Raw genomic sequence first — 19622 nt, 5'->3', positions numbered from 1 at the left:
AAAAAAACTTACCCCACATGCCAAATCTTGCTAAAACTTGTAAATAGCAAACTTTATTATTTCTCATTTAAAAAGGTCTGCTCCTTAAAAGCTCTTTCTTTCTCTCCGTGTAATTGGCTCCTTCATGCGCTCATATTTTCCTCTGAGAAAGTGCTATAAAGCGCCTCCCTTGACAACAGTGTCATAGATAATACACTAACATTACTTATCAAGTATTTAATTGATATCATGACTTTAGGTTGCAAAAACACAAGATGACTTAAGGACGTCAGAAAACATTTGGAAACCTTGGCTGCTTTCAACTGGAAACATGATACTAGCATTTATTAAGTTCTTGCCAGAAAGAAACCCCGAGGCAAACCTCATTCCGCTCATACATTCACTTCTAGGGTACCCAGCACGACAGGATATGATACATTTTGGGCTTACTGGGCATGTGTCCTCCTCAACATCCTATCCTCATACTCTGGATCGAACTAGTGCTCAGATCATTGCTTGCTACTCTTGTTCCTTATTCCAATAATTAGGCTTTTTACTTTTCCTCCATTATCATAACTGACGGAAGCCACCAATGACCCCAAAATTCTTAGAAGCCAAGCTACATGCCTTAGGAAAATATTGTGCTGTGATCGGTTTGAAAATAAGCGCACTCAAATTTAATGCTATGGTGTTTGGGGTGCACTCTGTGCAAACAAAAACATGGTCGTTTGCCCTCTAAGGCAGAGAACTAGATGTGAGGAGTGTTGTTTCTAGCACTGTGGGCAGTAGCTTTTCAATGTATATTGACAAGCTTGCCACCAGAAGAAGTAAAGCAACGCCAACGAGCATACAGTGCTGGGATCTGGAAAAAGCATTTTCTAATACTAGCCCCTCCCTCTTCCTACAAAATCTCAGGACATTTTCTGTCTGCTACACTCCCATACAGGACTGAAGCAAATCGTTGCTACTTCATAACAATTAATAACTAGATTTAAGATCTGCTGTTCATGCTCAAAGCTCCCTATGAGAGTCTTACAAAACCAAACCCGTAGCTCTCAAGCAGGAGAGGAGTAACCAAACTTTGCCCAATATTTATTTTTTATTGCTGAAAACCAAAAATGCCTCCACAGGGAATTAAGTATTCTGATTCTCCCTCTACTTCACTCCTTGGAACATCAAGAACATTTGCTTTCACAGAGGAAAATTGCATTAGCTGAGGAGACTCGAAGGACTGTGGATCCCAGCATTGCTCTTGGGAACCTTTCAGTTCCGCTGTCGCTTTGAAAATAATACCATGTCTTCATGCCGGTCCTCTGCGGCATGAAGAGAGAGGTAACAGCTTCCTGTCAGCTCCCACTCTCATTGTTCGTCCATCCGCTGCGCAATGGACCAGTGGTAGACGACATCTGAGGAGGAGTGCGTGAGCTGTCAATGTCAGATTCACTGTCCAATCATACCATGAGATTGGTGGCTTGACTGGTCCACACCTTCGCCGTGTTTCAGCCATCCATCATAGAACCTAGGAGTGGCTATCAGGATTCATCCTGTGTTCATGTCGAGTTTACCTGCAGGCCCATGAAAGGCACAACATAGGTGCCTGGTTAGTGGTATGCAGCATCTTAGGAGTAAGCATGTCCTCGGCTTTTAGAAGGCTAGACCCATGACAGTTTCCACAGAAAGCACACCACCTTAAAGTTTAATATTCTGAATGCTCTCATAGTAGGCAAACATGGATAATTAACTGTGCTCTTCCTGTCACTCAAAGACACCTTCTGTGTTTCAGGAAGCTGTTAAAGAGGTATGTTTACTCATTTGGACCAGCGATTGCGTGTTGTAGTATTTGTTTCAGTACCTTTGCTCATATTGCAGTGAATATTTACGAAAGAACTAGAGGCAAAGCATACCTCGGCATCTAAACACAAATTAAAAAAACAAGATATTATTGCACAGAGAAATACAGTATGTTTGTAATATAGGTTTATAATTACTCTTAAAAATATGAAATCCGTATACTCAAAGTACAAGCACGTGTAAAACAAAAGGCTTCTTTGTTATATTAGTTTGCTTTAATAAATTGGAGTTCCCACTTTTTAGATGTAGGATTTAATTTTTGTACATTTGCTTATCACAGCAATACGTTGTTAGAGCACTGTAGTTCAGGTTCAGATGGTATGGAAAAACGCCGACATTGTTCTCTTATAGAGTTCATTTGTGTAGCAGCAGCAACGTGTTATGCCGAGTTTTTTCATTATGTAAAAAACGGAATTAAACTTTCCATATGCACCTGATTATGCCAGTATTTTTCATGTTTTCGAAATGAACTTATAGTTCTTTCAAGAGACTAAAGTGGTATTGGTCAGTCTTATTTCAGTTCTCTTGTCTGCTTTGAAGTTATATTGTCCACTGCGAAATTAAATTACAAACAAAAGCTTCACAGCCCAATCACGTATTGCAAACTCCTTTTACAGTAAGGATTAGTTTTTTCTTTGATTGAACAGCTGTTAAGGTCTAAAGCAACTCCTGGGAAATGTAGTACTCTCTTTAGTGCTTTGCAAAATTACTTAAATAAAAGCCATGCAACTGAACTACAGCTCCCAGAGCTGCACGGCCCATGGTCCTTGTCACTGTCATTTTGTGTTGGGTTTCCAAGAACTCAGGTTTGGTCCAGCCACTCAGCACGCTTGGGGGCTTTACATGTGTGTATATCGACAGTCTCCTCGCAGTCTTTGCACTTGACTGCGCAACACCAAACAAATTTGCACTCGCACTTGATGGTCCGCGTGACGCGTGTGGTGTCATAACCTCGTCCGCAGCACATGACCTCACACCGGTCATTCCCTCGCGACGTCTTGTTGCACACTCTTCCAGCTGTGCCTAGAGAGCCTTGGACACAAAGAAACAAAACTTAGGTTAATCCTGACTGTTTTGGACATGGTCAAACAAGATATGCACAGCTGAGTTTGTTTAGTGAAGGTGGCCTGAACCTTTTATGACTCTGCATATGATTGCTTTCAATGAAATAAACCAATAGATCTGAATTTCTGTATACTCATTACAGCCTCGTATCGCCAGCTAACGATATGAGTTACCAGTCTTGGATGACTAGGCACTGAACACATCGACTAGGTGTAAACCTAGATACTGCCATTGTTTGCCTGGGGCTACTGTGCATGCCAACTGTCGGTTGTCTTAACTTAGTAACCAGGTGTTTTAATGCTGTCTGCAAGGATCCCACAGGTCCCTTGAGCATCAAATTCAATACTTTAGACGCAACATATACCATAAATCCAACAACACCCTGCTATACCCTAAAACAAGCTGTTGCAGAGCTCTTGCCAGAGGCCACCACCATCGAGGCAGCAAGATCATTATATTCACATCCAACACAGCACAGCAATGCCATTAGGTTGGGTGCACCCGGTAACTAGTCCCACCTTCAAGGGGTAATTGATACTGGAGGATGGGGAAGGTTGACTCTGAGTGGGTAAGTTAAGTAGGTAATAACAAGTGAGGACCTTGAAGGTCCCCTTAGAAATTAGGGATTTCTAGGGGGGGTTGGTAACGCTCTAGTAATTCGTCATTTTGCCCTGAGGTTTCAACTGGAGATTTTGTCCGCTTTTAGCAGTCAAAAGCAGATCTGCACAGTTTCCATGAATTTTATAGCTATGCCTTGTAACTGCTGCTACCAGCCTCATCAGAATTAAAAGGGTCATCATAATGAGGCGCTAAAAACAATATACACAAAGACATAGCAAGACTTGTTACATGTTAGACAGAACATTGTGTACACATCTAAAACATTACAGATATGTAGGGTGGCTTTCTATCATCAGGCTCACACAGCATGCACCCCTAATCACAAATCCAATGCATAGCATCCAGAAGTACTCATTACTGCAGCATAGTCTTTGAACAATTACAGATGCAGTTTGGCTTAAGTAGGGAGTTCAAAACTGAAATTAGAACTGGAACTGCAACTCCATGGGGGAATTATCAAAATAAATCTGCAATACTCTATAGCAAAACGGTATGTTTAAAATTGATTTAAATAAAAACGAGGTGAACAGTAAAGACATCCTCACACAGCGTAGATCTGTGGTATAGCTGGATCAAAACAGCACTCTAATGGAAAATGCTGTATGCTTTCCTCCAAAAGAGCACATCAAGAAAGAATTCATATTTTTCATGTAACTTATCACAAATACGTGATTACCTCGATAATATAGCACCAAACCGCATTGTTTAGCATCACTTACTTGATGCACATAGCCATCTGATTGACAGTGTGCATTTTAACCTAGAACTGCATAAGCAATTTGGTAGAGCACCGTGGTATAACACCAAGTTAATTCAGTTACAACCCATTGCTTATGACTTACTCACCTAACAATCAAAAAGACATAATCACATCACTATTAGCACATAAACCACTATCCATATTAACTCTGGCCTGTAATTGAACCCTCAAAAAGACATGTGGAACTCAATTGAACTTTGTCAGCTGTATAAGCCTATAACAATGGAAGTATTCAACATAGATATATCTCACTATCTGTAAACAAACATCTATTGGTTGGAGACTTTAAACTATGGTTTAATTACTCCTAATATGGGTCTTTTTCATCTTGCATCAAAAAACTCAAATGCCTTGTCAAATTTACAAATAGGAAGCATACCATATTCCATTAAAGCCACATACATACGATGTAAATCACAAAATCCATAGTTTGGTGATTGAAATATAGTTTTTCATTGGTATTTACAAAGTGCTTTTTCATACCCTCTCCGAAGCCTAAATTGCTTTATTTTTTTTGTAGTCCAGTTGCCATATTTTAATTGGCCTTGATAGCTATGGCGAGGTTGTGAAACACTCTGGTTTGTAATGGGTTTCTAGGTGCCGTTTGGAATGCGTGGTTAAAGGAGATTGGCTTATATGGTACAAGCTGACTGGTGTCTGAATAAGTTTTACGTTGACAGAATTTTCTCCATGCCTTTTTAACACTGAAGGAGGACCAAACAGGAATCGTTGCTGCAGTTAGTTTGCTGTAAGTAGGTAGATACTTTACTATATTTTTTCCCGCTGCTCCATCTCGTCTTGACCAATTGTCTTGTCCAAGTGTCTAAGGTTTGTTTTGAAAAATGAAAACCGATAGTTGCAAAAATTCAGGGTGAGAGAATTGCAATGATCTTACAACAGATCTATAATAATCACAAAATGGTATAGGCCACTCATTTCTGCAGAGATTTTAGCACCAGTTATAGATTTATAGTATACTTTAAAAACTTCGTTGATGGCTATGTTACCATCAAATGATCCCTGAAATAGAGCCTTTCCATACCCAAATGTAGTTGCCTAGCATGACTAACAATGAACATGCCAAGGATCCACACCTTCAGAGCATGCTGAACAATCTTTTTTTTGGTCCCATTAATAGAGGCTAGCTTATTTACGTTTCACGTTTTATAAACCGCTACTATATCCTCTTCTTGCCACTTCAGAGACCTTTGATGCACTGGAATGAAAAGGTGATGGAGGGAGAGGAGAATGGGCTAGAAATAGAGAAATGGCAATAAAGGAGATTTGGACGATATACAATTAATCTTCAAACTTCTTCTGTCAAACAACTTACAATTGACTTCTATACCTTTTTGCATTGATCTGGCAGATATCCTCACAGCATGGCCTCTAACAACATAATCCCTCCAAAACAAACTTGCAATCACTAGAAAGGTTGTGGGCCCTTGCTCAAAGACCTCAAAGGTGGTACGTAATTTGGGAATTTATTTAGACTCTGGCCTTACGTTACAACACCAGGTCTCCAGGTTTAAAACATGTTTCTGACAGCTTAAACTCCCAAGAAAAATGTTGCCCTTTATTGATAACTGCCACCATATCACAGTTGTCTTGCATTAGTTCAATCTAACTTAGTCAATGGTGATGCCTTCTATATGTGGTTTCAGACACTTTTGAAGCCACTGCAAAATGTGGCTGCCTTTTTGATCACCTGCGTTCCCGATGTGAATATTTCTCTCCTGTTCTCAAACAAATGCACTGATTACCCACTAAGAACAAGATCTTATTTAAAAGGATATTATTTAAAATGAAATCGTTGTTTTACATTTGGATAATCCATAGCTCCACCACTCAGTGTGTTCTCTAAATCCAACATCTTCGTGCGGCCTTTGTTTCTTCGTTTCCACCGCCTTTTCTGTTGGACATCCCCAAAGCTCGGACCAACATTTACAAAGGCAAAGCCTTTTCCATGGCCAGATCCAGGGAGTGGAACAAACTCTCAGATGAATAGTGCTCCCCCTCAGACCTCTCTTTTCGGATACTTTTAAATAGCTTTCTTTTTAACATTTCAAATCAATTGTAACTTTAGCGTTTCTCAATCTTACTGTTAGAAATGTCCCTGAACTCATGCTTAATAAATATGCAAATACAAGAGAGGGACGGTTTTCTATATTACACAGTGAATAAGAGAGAGTGAAAGGGAAATGGGTGTTCTTCCTTTTATTTTCCAATTAGAGCAATTAGATCAACTTAAATTGCAAAGTAAAATCTATGACCTTTAAAAAGAAAATTTAAAAAAAGCGATTGGACGAAAATCACCCTTCATTCGAAAAGATGTACTAATTAGTTTACACAGTGGTTAAAAATTATACAATTTGCAAAGGATTCTGTGGCCGGTCAGTACGAATATTATTTAGAAGAAGACACCTTCAGAGAAAATACTTTCCGAAAATGTGGGTCTTGCCATGAGTAGGATGATTGATGAGAAACTGAAAGCCTGAGACAAGACTGGTATTGAGCACAGAGTGGTAATTCAAGTGTTGGTGTTATCATCCTAATCATAAAGCCTCCATTGAAAATACTTATAAGAACTTTTTATTAAGAGATCCCATACATGGATGCTAGTCCAGGAATATGCAACTCTCAAGGTTCAACCATACCTAGAAATACCTTGGTCTGCACAAACTAAAAAAACTTTTATGAAAGCACGATTTGGGAATTTACCAGGCTTAAAACATATAGTGCCCTGGTTGAGACCATCTAATCCGACTATGTGCAGACTATGCAACCTGTGGAACGAAAGTATTTTACCTTTTGTTTGTATGTGTGCAGTAATGATGGAGGAAAGAAAACGATATTTGAAAAACTGCTTCATTGACAGAGGTGTTCGAACCTGCAAACATGCCGTGGTAGTTTGTTTTAGACCAACGGATATTAAAATGAACGCCAATTTTACAAAATTTGTAATACTTGTAAAAAAGAAGTTGGATACTTGTGAGTTGAGCATAGGAAATCTAGAAGCCTGAAGGAAAAAATAAATAAATACATAAATAAATGATGGTCAGACATTTAGGACTATTTTATGATATTATACATGAATTATGAAATATCAACTGTTGAGATTTATATTAACTTCTGGAAAGTGGTCGGTCCGATGTAACGTCTAGAAACTATGTTATTTGGGAAAACCTATTCTAGACTAAGACATTTTTAAATGTATTGGTCTGTATTTCAAATTAGTATACTTTCTTTTATGAATTTAGTAATTGTACGATTTTTGTTAATCATGCGAATAAAATTTACCTTATAAGATTTTACCCATCCAGTCGGACGTATGTAATGATATAGATAAAGCTTTGTCTACAATCATACAGAAACCTCTAAAGATACTATATTATCTGGTGCATAATATTTTTATTGCAGTTAGCTGTTATGACATGTGAGTTGCCCCCAAATCAATGGAATTTTAATATTGTGGAACATGTAAAAACTGAATACCAGAAACCGGTGTGTATATTTTTTTTTATGTAGCCGCAGCACCAATTGCACAGGAACATCAACTGCAGCATAGTCTTTGAAAAATTACAGATGCAGTTTGGCTTAAGTAGGGAGTTCAAAACTGAAATTAAAACAGGAATTGCAACTCCATGGGGAAATTATCAAAATAAATCTGCAATACTCTATAGCAAAATGATATGTTTAAAATTGATTAAAATGAAAACGAGGTGGACGGTAAAGACATCCTCATTCACACAACAAGGGACCTGATATAGCAATGTGTTTTACCCTCTATGTGCCGATGGGGAAATGTATTCATACATAGAGGCCACAGATCTTTGGATATTTATGGGAGCAGATGGCATTGCCCCTTCAATACATCTGCTAAGTGGCTGGAGTTTTGGATTTTATTGAAGTTTTGAGTATTGGGGCTCAGAAAATGAGTGTTTCCTTTTAGATTACCTTAGGGATAACCAACATAAATGTGGAGAAAAGCTCAGGCATTGAAATATTGTGGGAATTTGAACATATACATTTATTAAATTATTTTTATTGATTTTACAGAAACAGACAACATCAATATCTTCAATATTGGGCTGACATTTCAATATGCTGTGTAATGGCTTAGTCAGATATTTAAAGTTGTATGCCATTTCGGCAGTGCTAACAGTAGGGATTACACAAAGGTCTCCTGCTTTAGAGAGGGCACCACACAATCAGTGGACTCAGCAGACACCTGCCTTGCTAAATCAAGGTGAGTCCCTACACATTCAGCCAATTGCCATTACTGGGTCCGACCTCCTTCTCTCTGGTCAGGTAATCAAGCATTTCTCACAAGTCTCTGAGCCCATCTCTCAGCTTACCATCACTACACATTTGTTCCATTTGTAATTCATCTGCCAACATCCACTGTCTTACATCTCCCGCCGGCTGTAGCCAATGTAGCATTGTTCATCTTTTTGCTAATAACAGAGAAAAGGCTTTGAATTTAAAGTAGATAGTGTCATGCTTAAGAGCTGGGTCGAGACCCAGCATGCACTATTTAGCTGTGAGTTCAATTATAGGGCCCACAATTCCATTCAGCACTTCTATAGAGTGTATCTAATGCGCCTCCACAACAAGGCATACCACATGGATACCATTTGTGTCATTAGATTGACATCTTGGGCAGCCCCCCATTCGCGTCTGGTATATCTTACCTAGTAACCAAGGGGTAAGCTATGTTATATGAAGGAGCTTGTAGTGTGACAAGTGCACTTGCATTATGCTTGATTTCTTAGTATAATCTAGTGCTCTAAACAATTCCCTAGATGTTTATTGTAAACTAAGACTGATGCCACAGTACGCTGGTATATACAATTGCTGTAATATTTCCGTCTTTTTTTTAAACTTTACAGCACTTTGTCTATTTTTTAGATTAATGTACCCCCTTTTGTCAATCCCTATAATGTACCCAATGAGGAAGATTCAGGGGACCCGCCAGGGAATCCCCAGGTACTTAAATCTCTATTCTTAGATCTGCCTAGCGGACCTCTCAAGTGTCACTATCCATTCTAGAGATTTGCCCACAACGACCTCATGGAACTTCACAGTCCAAGCTAATTTATTTTTTGGTCCAATGGCCATTTTTAAGGGATAGATTCCTTTTCAATTGCTTTCAAGTGCCTGTTTACCGCTCTTTGCCTTTGGAGCCTACAGGCCCAACCACTACAAATACCACCTACAGTTAGGGGTGGCTTATGGTACCCCCTTCTTCCCTTCTTCACAGTCCTGAGGAAGAACCCGCCGTAAGGGATTAAGCTACGTACATTTCTTCAGGGGTCGAAACATCAACTATATAACTTTCACATGCCAGTTTGATCAACAGTGATTTCTCACTGTGATATTGAACTCCCAATCATGGCTATGCATTTTTGTTAATCTTTTAATTGTGTGGCTTAAGGATAAGCAGTTCTTCAATGTAAATAATTGTGGGATGAGTCTAATGGCACTCCCTATTCTATACACCTCTTCAAACCTCACCTGATGCACAATACCTCTCTCCCCGTAGCCCTTTTTTCTCCTCCTATGGGGCACTTGTTATTGGCGCATTCTTTGATTTATTCGCGGACCTATAAACAACTGTAAGGTTCAAGGTGATTAAATAACATTGGACTAAATATTGACCAGGTATTCGTTTAAATATGTTCACCATGTTCTCTATGATATGTTTATGCTGAGTATTTCTCTCCTGGGACCAATCATATATTGTACTGTCTCATATCCAGGTCCCAGTGGCTTATTTGGGTTTACCCTTTCTTGTAGCCATGGATATTCTGTGGGCAGTTATTCTAAAAGACTATTTTCTGGTAGAGTCTTATTCTTTTAAGGTATTACCTACAGCCTACAATAGTGTTTCTTTATTTCTAATTACTATTAGGTGTAGAAGTTGTGACTTTCTACTTTGAGTCTGTCGATGACAGCTTTGCATGTATTCATTTCTTTTTTGATCCCTAATGGTTTGCTGCCTGATACACAGGTCACACAGACTTTTCTTCACTCTGAAGAAGAGCTTATGCTCATGAGTTGATGACCATTGTTCTTTGTGCCATGCTCTCTATAGAGCATATTTTGTATACTTTGTAAGCAGTTACACATACACGTGTATATCCATACATACATACATGCTGAACTGGGTTCGTTTAGCTTGTGAAGTAAAGACTCTCATCAGAGAGATTAGAGTTACTGCTGTGTCAAGTGTTATTTAATCTGTTTTAAGGTATAATAAATTCATGAAATTTAGTATCCCTTATAGATATATTTTGATGATCTAAACTCCATCGGAGTCTCTGCCAGTGATTCACATATTGTAAGAGAGTTATTTAAAATAGTCCTCTTGCTCCTGTTGTTATTGTGATAGTATTTATGTGACCTTACACTTTATGTAAATTAATAAAAAAACTATAACTTCATGTGTCCTCAAGTAAGGTAGTTTGAAGCCTATATCACTAGTGTTTGTGGGTTTTACTTCTACCTCTGGTATTTGCTTTATATCTAAGCAATAGGTTATTTTCCCTATTGATAATAGTAAAAGTTCTTATTTTCACTGGATTAAGTAGATGGAGACCAATATGTCACCATCTTGTGAGCCTTAAGACACAATGGGCCAGATGTATTAACGCTACTGACCAGGGAGAGGTGGAGGGTTACTGGAGCCCTGCAGCATTTCCACGCTGTTTCCCAGCACTGATACCGCCTGCCGCCGCATCTTTGGGACATCGCGGCACGGCGGACTCTATTGCCCAGCGGCCCAAGTGACCGGAAGTCGCGCACGCCCTGTACCGCCCCCAGAGGTGCTCTAAAGGCCAGCCAGAGCCCTGGGGGAGCGGGGGGACACAACGCTACTGACCAGGGAGAGGTGGAGGGTTACTGGAGCCCTGCAGCATTTCCGCGCTGTTTCCCAGCACTGATACCGCCTGCTGCCGCATCTTTGGGACATCGGGGCATGGCGGACTCCATTGCCCAGCGGCCCAAGCGACCGGAAGTCGCGCACGCCCTGTACCGCCCCCGGAGGTGCTCTAAAGGCCAGCCAGAGCCCCCGCGTCGCGGGACACGCGAAGCAGCGCCGGGCTGAGCCCCGGCAGGCCATCAGGGGCCAGAAGAGGCCGGGACGGGGCATTCTCCCTATTTCAAGTGAACTAGAGAGAATAGAACGATCCCCCGTCATGGACTGTCCTTCCAGTATACGTTCTCTTGTACAGACCCCTGATGCAGCACCAGATCTATCAATATGGGAGGAATTAAATAAACTATGTAAATCCACCTACGCCCCCGTGGAATCAGGACATGTGCAAATTAGTGCCCCTATTTGCACTATAGCAACCTTTAGTCCCCAGCCCTGTTGTCAACTTCAACTAACAGAAAGCCCTCAGGGTGCTCCCCTTCTTGCACGCCCAAAGCTAAATCTCAAATCTATAGTGTCACCACAGGTCACCTCTACCAAAAGGAAGAGAGTTGGGGTTAAACAAATGGGGAGCCAGGTAAAGCAACAAAAACTAAACCCTAATCCCCCACTGCCCAACACTCCTAGCACTGTCAGCATCGCACCTATCCAGGCTTCCTTACTGGCCTCGATCGAAAATATGCTGAAAACACTAATATCTCCCCTGATTGAAAAAATTATCAGCTTAGGGGATAGGCTCACGGGCGTCGAGGAAGCGATTAAGGCCAACTCGCCACTCATAAAAACCCTGACAGGACCCTCTCAGCCACAGTGCCTAGCCTCCACAGAAATGCCTAAAACCACCATACAAGGTAAGACTACCCGCAAATAATTAGTAACCCTACAAAAGACAACTCTGAACTCCTCGAAAGCAGGCCTAATAGCACGGAGCTCGTACCTTAGAGCAGGGCCAAACAAAGCAGTTATAACACATAAGGGGTTAGCGGCAAACAGTGCGAATATGCCGTATAAAACCAATCTCCTACATTTGCCACCGGAGGCCACTCCCTTTGTGTGCGTCCTCGCGCGAGTACCAGAACCCACTAAGGGGAATAACGAAAGAGAACAGGAACTAAAAAATAAGGTCATGTTCTGGTTAACTAAGAACAGACCTCTGCCATCCAACATCGATGGTACCATACTAAGGGTTAGAAGGGTGGGCTGGTTAGGACCCCTACCAAAAAACATTGCAGGTGATTTGGTTCTTGTAAAATTTAGGAGCAAATATGTCGTCCAACATCTTCAATCACGGCAGCCACAAATAGGAGATGGTCCCATATCCACCTGGAGCATAAGTGATTTCTACCCCAGAACATTATATGTCTCGTCCTCATGTCAAAAAGCACAGTGTAATTATCAGACGGGCAGAAGTGGTTTTGTTTCGAGTGGCCACTTCACCCCCACTTTTAATCAACTTGACCAATTCCCGGGTCTAACCCTGAGGGATTAAAATGTATGGACAGAGACATTATTTTGTAAAAGCAATGAATTATATTCTATTTCTGTACTAATAATTATTTTAAACACTTTGTTCTTCTAAGATGTGACTTTGTATTATGCAATTATGCAAATTATGTATTGTGTTTTTTCTATTCAATGTTTTAACTGTATTTTTGTGATGTCTTTTATGGTGAATTTTACCGAAATAAAGACGTATGAAACCAGTATTTCTGTGACCTTACACTTTATGTAAATTAATAAAAAAACTATAACTTCATGTGTCCTCAAGTAAGGTAGTTTGAAGCCTATATCACTAGTGTTTGTGGGTTTTACTTCTACCTCTGGTATTTGCTTTATATCTAAGCAATAGGTTATTTTCCCTATTGATAATAGTAAACGTTCTTATTTTCACTGGATTAAGTAGATGGAGACCAATATGTCACCATCTTGTGAGCCTTAAGACACAATGGGCCAGATGTATTAAAAAAAAATTTTCGATTCCCTAAATGAAGGAATCGCAAAACGACATGCATCAAAGTGTGTAATACACTTTCTGCAATTTCTAAGGGGTTGCAAATGACCTACCTCATGACTATTAATGAGGTAGGTCGCAATTTGCGACACCCAAGGAATCCCAAAAATCACAGGGATGGTGGCCTGCTCAGATCAGTCTGTGATTGCTTTTAAATAAAGCAAACTTTTTTTTTGTAAAGCAGGCCATTTTTCTTAAAGGAAAACGAGACGCTTTACAAAATGAAAAAGTTTTCTTTTCATTTTTTAAGAGCAGGCAGTGGTCTGTGGGACCACTGCCTGCTCTTAAAATGCTTTTACAAACAGCCAGAAAGGGGAAAGGTTCCTTAAGGGAAAACAGGTTATGTTTAAAAAAGAAAAATGAAAAGTGGGACCACTACCTTCGGGACCCCTTCCCATTTGTGAATGGGTTACCACCTACTTGAAGTAGGTGGTAAAGCCCAAATGTTTTGCGACCGTGCCGGGAAACCTGCTGGTAGCTGTTGCGCCATATAAATGTAATTTAATAATAACTAATTTAATAATTCAAGGTCACAAAACATTCATGCATACCGTTAGGATGCGCTATTTGGAAGGGGAGTCATAAACACGTCCCTTCCAAATAGCGAATCACAAACCCATTTTGCGATTAGGTAACAGGTTACCAAATCGCAAAATTGGGTTTGATGCATCGCAAAAGCATTTTTTGCGATTGCAAATGGGCGATTCTGCAAATTGGCCCGTTTGCAAGGAAAAAAATACTTGATGCATCTGGCCCTTTGTGTTTTACTCTTAAGGTTCTGTTTTATAGCCATTATAGTCTGGTGGCTATTCTACACATTTGTGTAGGCATTTGTTGTTAATAAATGCTCTTTGAACATTATTGTTTGGTTTTTCTGGGCTTATGTTATATGTCAGGCTGTTTTAGGTCTCCTAAAGGATGCAATCTCTAAGTCGATTTTGTATGACATTTGGCATTATTACTTAAAATGTTTAGTATTGTCTGACTGATTGCTAGGCTTTATTTTATATTTATGTATTATATTTTTTTCTCTTGTTAATACATAGGCGGGTTTTTATTTTACTCCTATGTCAGTATATAACTTGGAGATATCCTAGATGTGTTTGTATTAGCTCTGGTTAGTTTTACTCTGGTTAGTTTTTACTAGGGGTAAGGCTGATTCTATGCCAATAGTGGCCATTGTTGTCTTTAACTCTTTTAAAAAAAGTATTTGGTATGCTTTCACACAGGTGATGGACCTTTGTGTTAACAGAGCAGGTCTGGCTCGGATAGAACTCTATATGGTAAAGAAATATTGCTCAATGGCATGTCCTGCTGATCAGTGTTTCACAGGTATCAAACATGCTATTCGAGTTTGGATATGAGAGCAAATAGCTTATATTTATAAGGTCATTTGGCAAATGTTGTCCTACTCTCATGGGTAACATTATCCTCATGCTTTCAATGTCTTTAGGACTTTTCTTTCTGTGGGTCTTTCTGCAGTGCATTATGTTGTGAGCATGCATGGATTCAGATGCCATTGTGCTAGCATGGATAATTGTATTCCCATGCTTTCTAATATCTTTTGACTTTACTTATGTGTGGGTCTCTCCACAGGTTTGTAATTGCTGGAACGTTATTATTTTATTTCTATTTATTTATAAAGTTTTATATAGCGCAAACTAGACCCGGTGAGGGTATCAGAGGGCTTTACTAATGTTACATTAAAAAAAGAAGCAAAAAAAGTGAGAACTAGGCACATAGATACGAGTAGCTAAGATGAGAGCGTAAATGTTGTCTGTACCCGTTGTAGGTCCGGAGGTATTCAGGTGTGCATTAGCCATTCTTGCTTCGAGTTCATCGCTGGTTCTGGTAGGTAAACTGTATTCCCAGCTCGCACCAGAACTAGGATCAGGGGAGAGTTTCATTCATTAGAAGTAGTTTGACTTCTTTTTCGAAGGCGGTTGTAGAGGGGTTCATTCTGATTGCCGTGGGAGGACGTTCCAGATCCTAACTGCTAGGTTGGAGAAGGTGCGGTTGTAGGTTTTCTTTTTTTGCAATGTTTGCAGTTTCAGTAGCAAGTTGTTGGTGCATCTCATAGTTCTGCTGCCGCCAGATAATACCAGTTTATTGGATAGATACTTTGGTTTGTTTAAGTGGAGGGCTTTGTGTGTCATGCAGGCAATTTTTTGGGAGCTGATGATGAGTCTTGCAGCCGAGCTGAGTGAAGCTCTTAGTGGAGCCAGTCTAGTTCTCGGCAAGTCACATAGGGTTGTGTTCCCATAGTCTATTCTGGGTATCACTGGAGCTTGTACGGCTGTGTTTAGGTCGTCGTCGTTGAGGAAGGGGTTTCGTTTTCTGAGAATGTTCATATGAAAGTTTGCTCTTCTGGTGACACTGCTGATGTGTTCCTGCATGTTGAGATTCTTATCAAGTATTATTCCCAGTGATCTTGTGGAATTAATGATGAGTGGTATGCAGTTGAAGGCTGTTAAGTGTTTCATCCAGTTATCTATGTCGCCATGTCCTTGTGTTGGGAAGATTAGGAAAAAGTCTGTTTTGAGCGCATTGAGTTTGAGGTGTTTTTTTGACAGCCAGTTGTGGGGTCTTAGTATAGTTAAGTTGAGTAAGCAGATGTCATCCGGAGATTATATTTTTAGGTATAAATGGGAAACATACGCATACATGTGGTAATGAACATTGGAGAGCTTCAGAATTCGGTTAAGGATTTCAAGAAATGTTTGAAGGGGGTAGGTGATAAGGAGGAACCTTGAGGGACTCCCAGGGTGATCAGTGTGGTCTTGGACAGCGATTGGTTAATCTTGATTCTTTAAGTGTGGTTATCTAAGAAAGAGGCAAACCACTTTTGGACAGCCCCTGATAAACCGATACTGTGTTCAATTAGGTCCAGGAGACCGTTATGTTTGACCATATTGAAGGCTGATGATAGATCTAGGAGAATTAGGAGACAGGAATCGTTTTGATTAGTATTCTGAGCGCGTCATCGACAATGTGTGTCAGGGCAGTTTCCATGCTATGATTCTGCCGAAAGTCTGATTGGTACTGGTGAATGAGGTGGAATTGAGCTATATGATTGCATAGTTGGGCATGGACGCATTTCTCCAGTAGTTTTGCTAGGGAAGGAATAGTGGATATTGGCCGGTAGTTATCTGGAATTGTGTCGTCTGCTGTAGGTTTTTTTAGAATGTGGGTTTACCTATCCTGCTTTTAGGCAGTTTGGAAGGGTTCCTTGCAATAGTGATACATTCACTATCTTTGTCCAGATGCGTAAAAAGGAAGTTTTGATCTCGCTGAAGATGTTGGCTGGAAGAGGATCGCAGAAGTGATTTGATGGTTTAAGTGTTGTGACTAACTTGAGGATCTCATTTTCATCAAAGCTTTTGAAAGTGTTCCAAAACGCTTTGTTTTCTAGGGTAAGTCAATGTTGGATAGGGGTTTGTACAGTCTGCGGCATGTGGGGGTTATATGGAGGTAAAAATGTGAGTTGTTCATTTGCTGTATGGAGCTCTTTTTGTATCATTTTAGATTTTTCCAAGAAGTGGGAGGCAAATGTATTGCAATTAGGTTGCGGGTTGGGACCTAATGAAGAGTCGTTGGGTTATTGAGAGGATTGATGTTTGATCATTTTGAACGGTTTTCTTGGTTGATTTCTAGCATTGTTTAGTTGATCTTTAAAGAACTTTGCTTTTGTGATTCTGATGTGTTTGTTGTAGTTGCTCCTCCTTGGTCTTAGTTGCTTACGGTTCTCTAGGAACAGTGAGGATCTCCAGGCCCGTTCCGCTAGTCTTAGGTTGCGTCGTTGATCATTAAGGCTCTCATTGTACGAAGGTTTGGAGTCTTTAGAGGACAGCCTTTTTAGTTTAAAGGGCGCAACTGTGTCTAGAAAGCTAGTCATTGACATGTTATAGTGGGTTGTGAGGTCGTGGACATCTGTCATGTCCTCTGGTGGTGGTAGTAAATTGTTGCTGACGGAGGTCAGGTCTTAGCGGTTAATATCTTTTCCATTGTTTGGGTTTCTTAAGTTGGAGTTTATGTGTCTTCGTTGGTTCAGTGATAAGAAAGGAGATTCTGTGGTGGTCACCTACATTATTATGAAGCGCTGGTCTTTTTCTATGGTTCTAGATTGGTTTTGTTCTAGTTAGAGGTTCTTACTGGTCTTAGTTTGCAGACCCTCCTCTGGGGATGGTATGCTTTGGTATTTGATTCTAAAGTAAGGAATCTGCAGCTAGATGTCTCTATCAGATAGTCAAGTTACTTTCCTTCAGTAACGCATTATCTGGTAGAGACTGGATCGAGCCATAGATTCCGTAACGACTCTCCCATCCTTCCCGTTCTAGCGAATTTAGTGCTCTTCGGTCTCAATGATTTCGTTATGGAAATTCCTATACTGAATTAAGAATTCAGTGAATATTTGACACAAAGGTGTCTTTTATTTTGGCACACTGTTTCAATAGGCAGTGTCTATATATGACTCAACGTTTTGAGCGTGGAAATTAGTCTCTGAAGAAACTGACGTTGGCATGAGGGGGTTTTAGGAGTCTGTCGACATTGTATTGCGTGGATGGCGTCAATACGGAGTTGCGCGCGCCCTCTTTCGACACACAGGCGTACTATGGAAAAAACTTTCGGATCCAGTCTTGCGCCTGGGGGAGGATTCTAAAGTAAGGAATCTACAGCTAGATCCTGTCTCTATCGGATAATGCGTTACCAAAGGTAAGTAACTTGTTTGTCTAGTCGATTTCCCATAGGAGGGCTGGAGCCAGTTTATAAAAGTTAGCTGGAAGCTTCACCCATGCGGGTTGTGTTTTCCCCCTGTATGCCCACAAAAAGCACCTTTTACCTCCGCTGTGATCAAATCAGCCTATAACAGTTCCATCTGGTGGCTGGGATCCTCTGTAAATTGGCCTAGCTAGTAGTCTGTGACTGGTGCGGAGCCTTTTTGTTCAGTATTTTTCCTTTGGGCCTCCCTCTTCAGTAATCAAGCCAAAAACATTTCCCTGACTGTTCAGCCTCCCTAAGCAGTCTATAGAGCACTTATTCAGACAAGTATGTATGTCTGTTAAGTCACGTTTCAGACCAATAACTGCACCAGTGTTTTGCGGCACATGCAGGGCATCCCTTGCTAGAACAGCAACCCATCTTCAATGATCTTAATGTCCTCTGCACATGTATATATTTACACTTCACAACTAAAAATTGTACTTGTAACCAGAGTGAGAGTGGGAAAGGTCACGGATCACTGTATATTTTGTGGAAGTGCAAGGCAGGATGGATGTCCACATTGAAAATGTTTTTCTATGAGGAGATGCATTTTATTAAATACAGATCCATCCTAATCTTGTGACTGGGGATTGTCTGCCTTGGGGATCTTGCTAGGGTTAGGTGTAACAAATTCTTTTACACTTGGTTCTACATATCCTTTCATGCCAGAACAAAATAATTGACGTGCAGAAGGCACTGCACCATGACAGCATCTGCTGCAGCCCTTCTGAATGGCCGAGTCCACTCAGAATACGGGGGTCTGAACACCGTTGCCTTTGCGGTACTCTAGCGACCGCGGCATTGGCGGACGGACTGCCGATGTCGTAATGAGGCCCTCAGTTCATTTAATGCTGACTATGTGACATTTTCTGTGCCTTTTTTAATGAAAGGATTCACATTTGGAGTTGAGTCAGTCTAGTTTGCCCCGGCTGTTAGAAAGCAGACCTTTGTTAGTCTCTTGCCTAGGCCTTAGAATCTTTTACTCTAAAACTTGATTTCATGTCAGACTCTTTGTTGCATTTTACTGACCCTTATGCTAATTCCCTTTGTTTGATTTGCCATTCATTTTGACTAAACAATATTGTTTTCTTATGTATTGCATTTTAAATTATTTAATATCCCATCAAGGTTTTTAAATGTTACTGGTCTGAAAAAGACTTCTATAATTGACTTGGCTGTTTTATTTTCTGTGTATCTAATCTCCTTAGGAACACATTGCCTCATATGGTTTTTAGGCCAATACCGCAATCCTGCTAGGTGTTTCAGCTCAGATTATCCAATAAGATAGCATCAAAAATGTGCTCTGACAGAAATTGCATATCCTGAATATAATTACCAAAAATTTCAATCCACTGCTGTTTAAAACAGAAAATGTACACCAAAGAGACAATATTAATGTGAATTATATTTAGGACACAATATTTCTGTCAGTTGATTATTTGTGTATTCTAAGCAATCATGCATTCACCCAGTGGACATTCACTTTTGCCGACAATTCCCTGTTGCCTTCAATATCACTTTGTTCTAGAATCTTCCAGCTTATTCTTTTTCACAACCTGTACCATGGGTTTTTAATAAATGGTGTTAATGTGATTTATTCAAACACAATATTTGTGTAATGATAGTGAAATGTAAAT

At 40.2% G+C, this 19622-nt stretch overlaps 1 protein-coding gene across 1 annotated transcript in view; it reads right to left on the bottom strand.

Moving 5' to 3' along the window:
- Window positions 1-972: 972 nt before the first annotated feature.
- WNT2B (Wnt family member 2B) overlaps window positions 973-19622 on the bottom strand; it is a 335720-nt gene continuing 317070 nt past the window's right edge. Inside the window, exon 5 of the mRNA XM_078644465.1 lies at window positions 973-2862. Within this exon, the coding sequence (XP_078500591.1) occupies window positions 2633-2862 (230 nt within the window). The 3' untranslated portion in view covers window positions 973-2632. The remainder of the gene's footprint in view (window positions 2863-19622) is intronic.

The sequence above is a fragment of the Lissotriton helveticus genome, chromosome 5_1, assembly GCF_964261635.1.
Source record: "Lissotriton helveticus chromosome 5_1, aLisHel1.1, whole genome shotgun sequence".
NCBI classification, from domain to species: Eukaryota; Metazoa; Chordata; class Amphibia; order Caudata; family Salamandridae; genus Lissotriton; species Lissotriton helveticus.
Note: the sequence above shows the minus strand (reverse complement) of the source record. Positions and strands in the feature narration are given on the sequence as shown.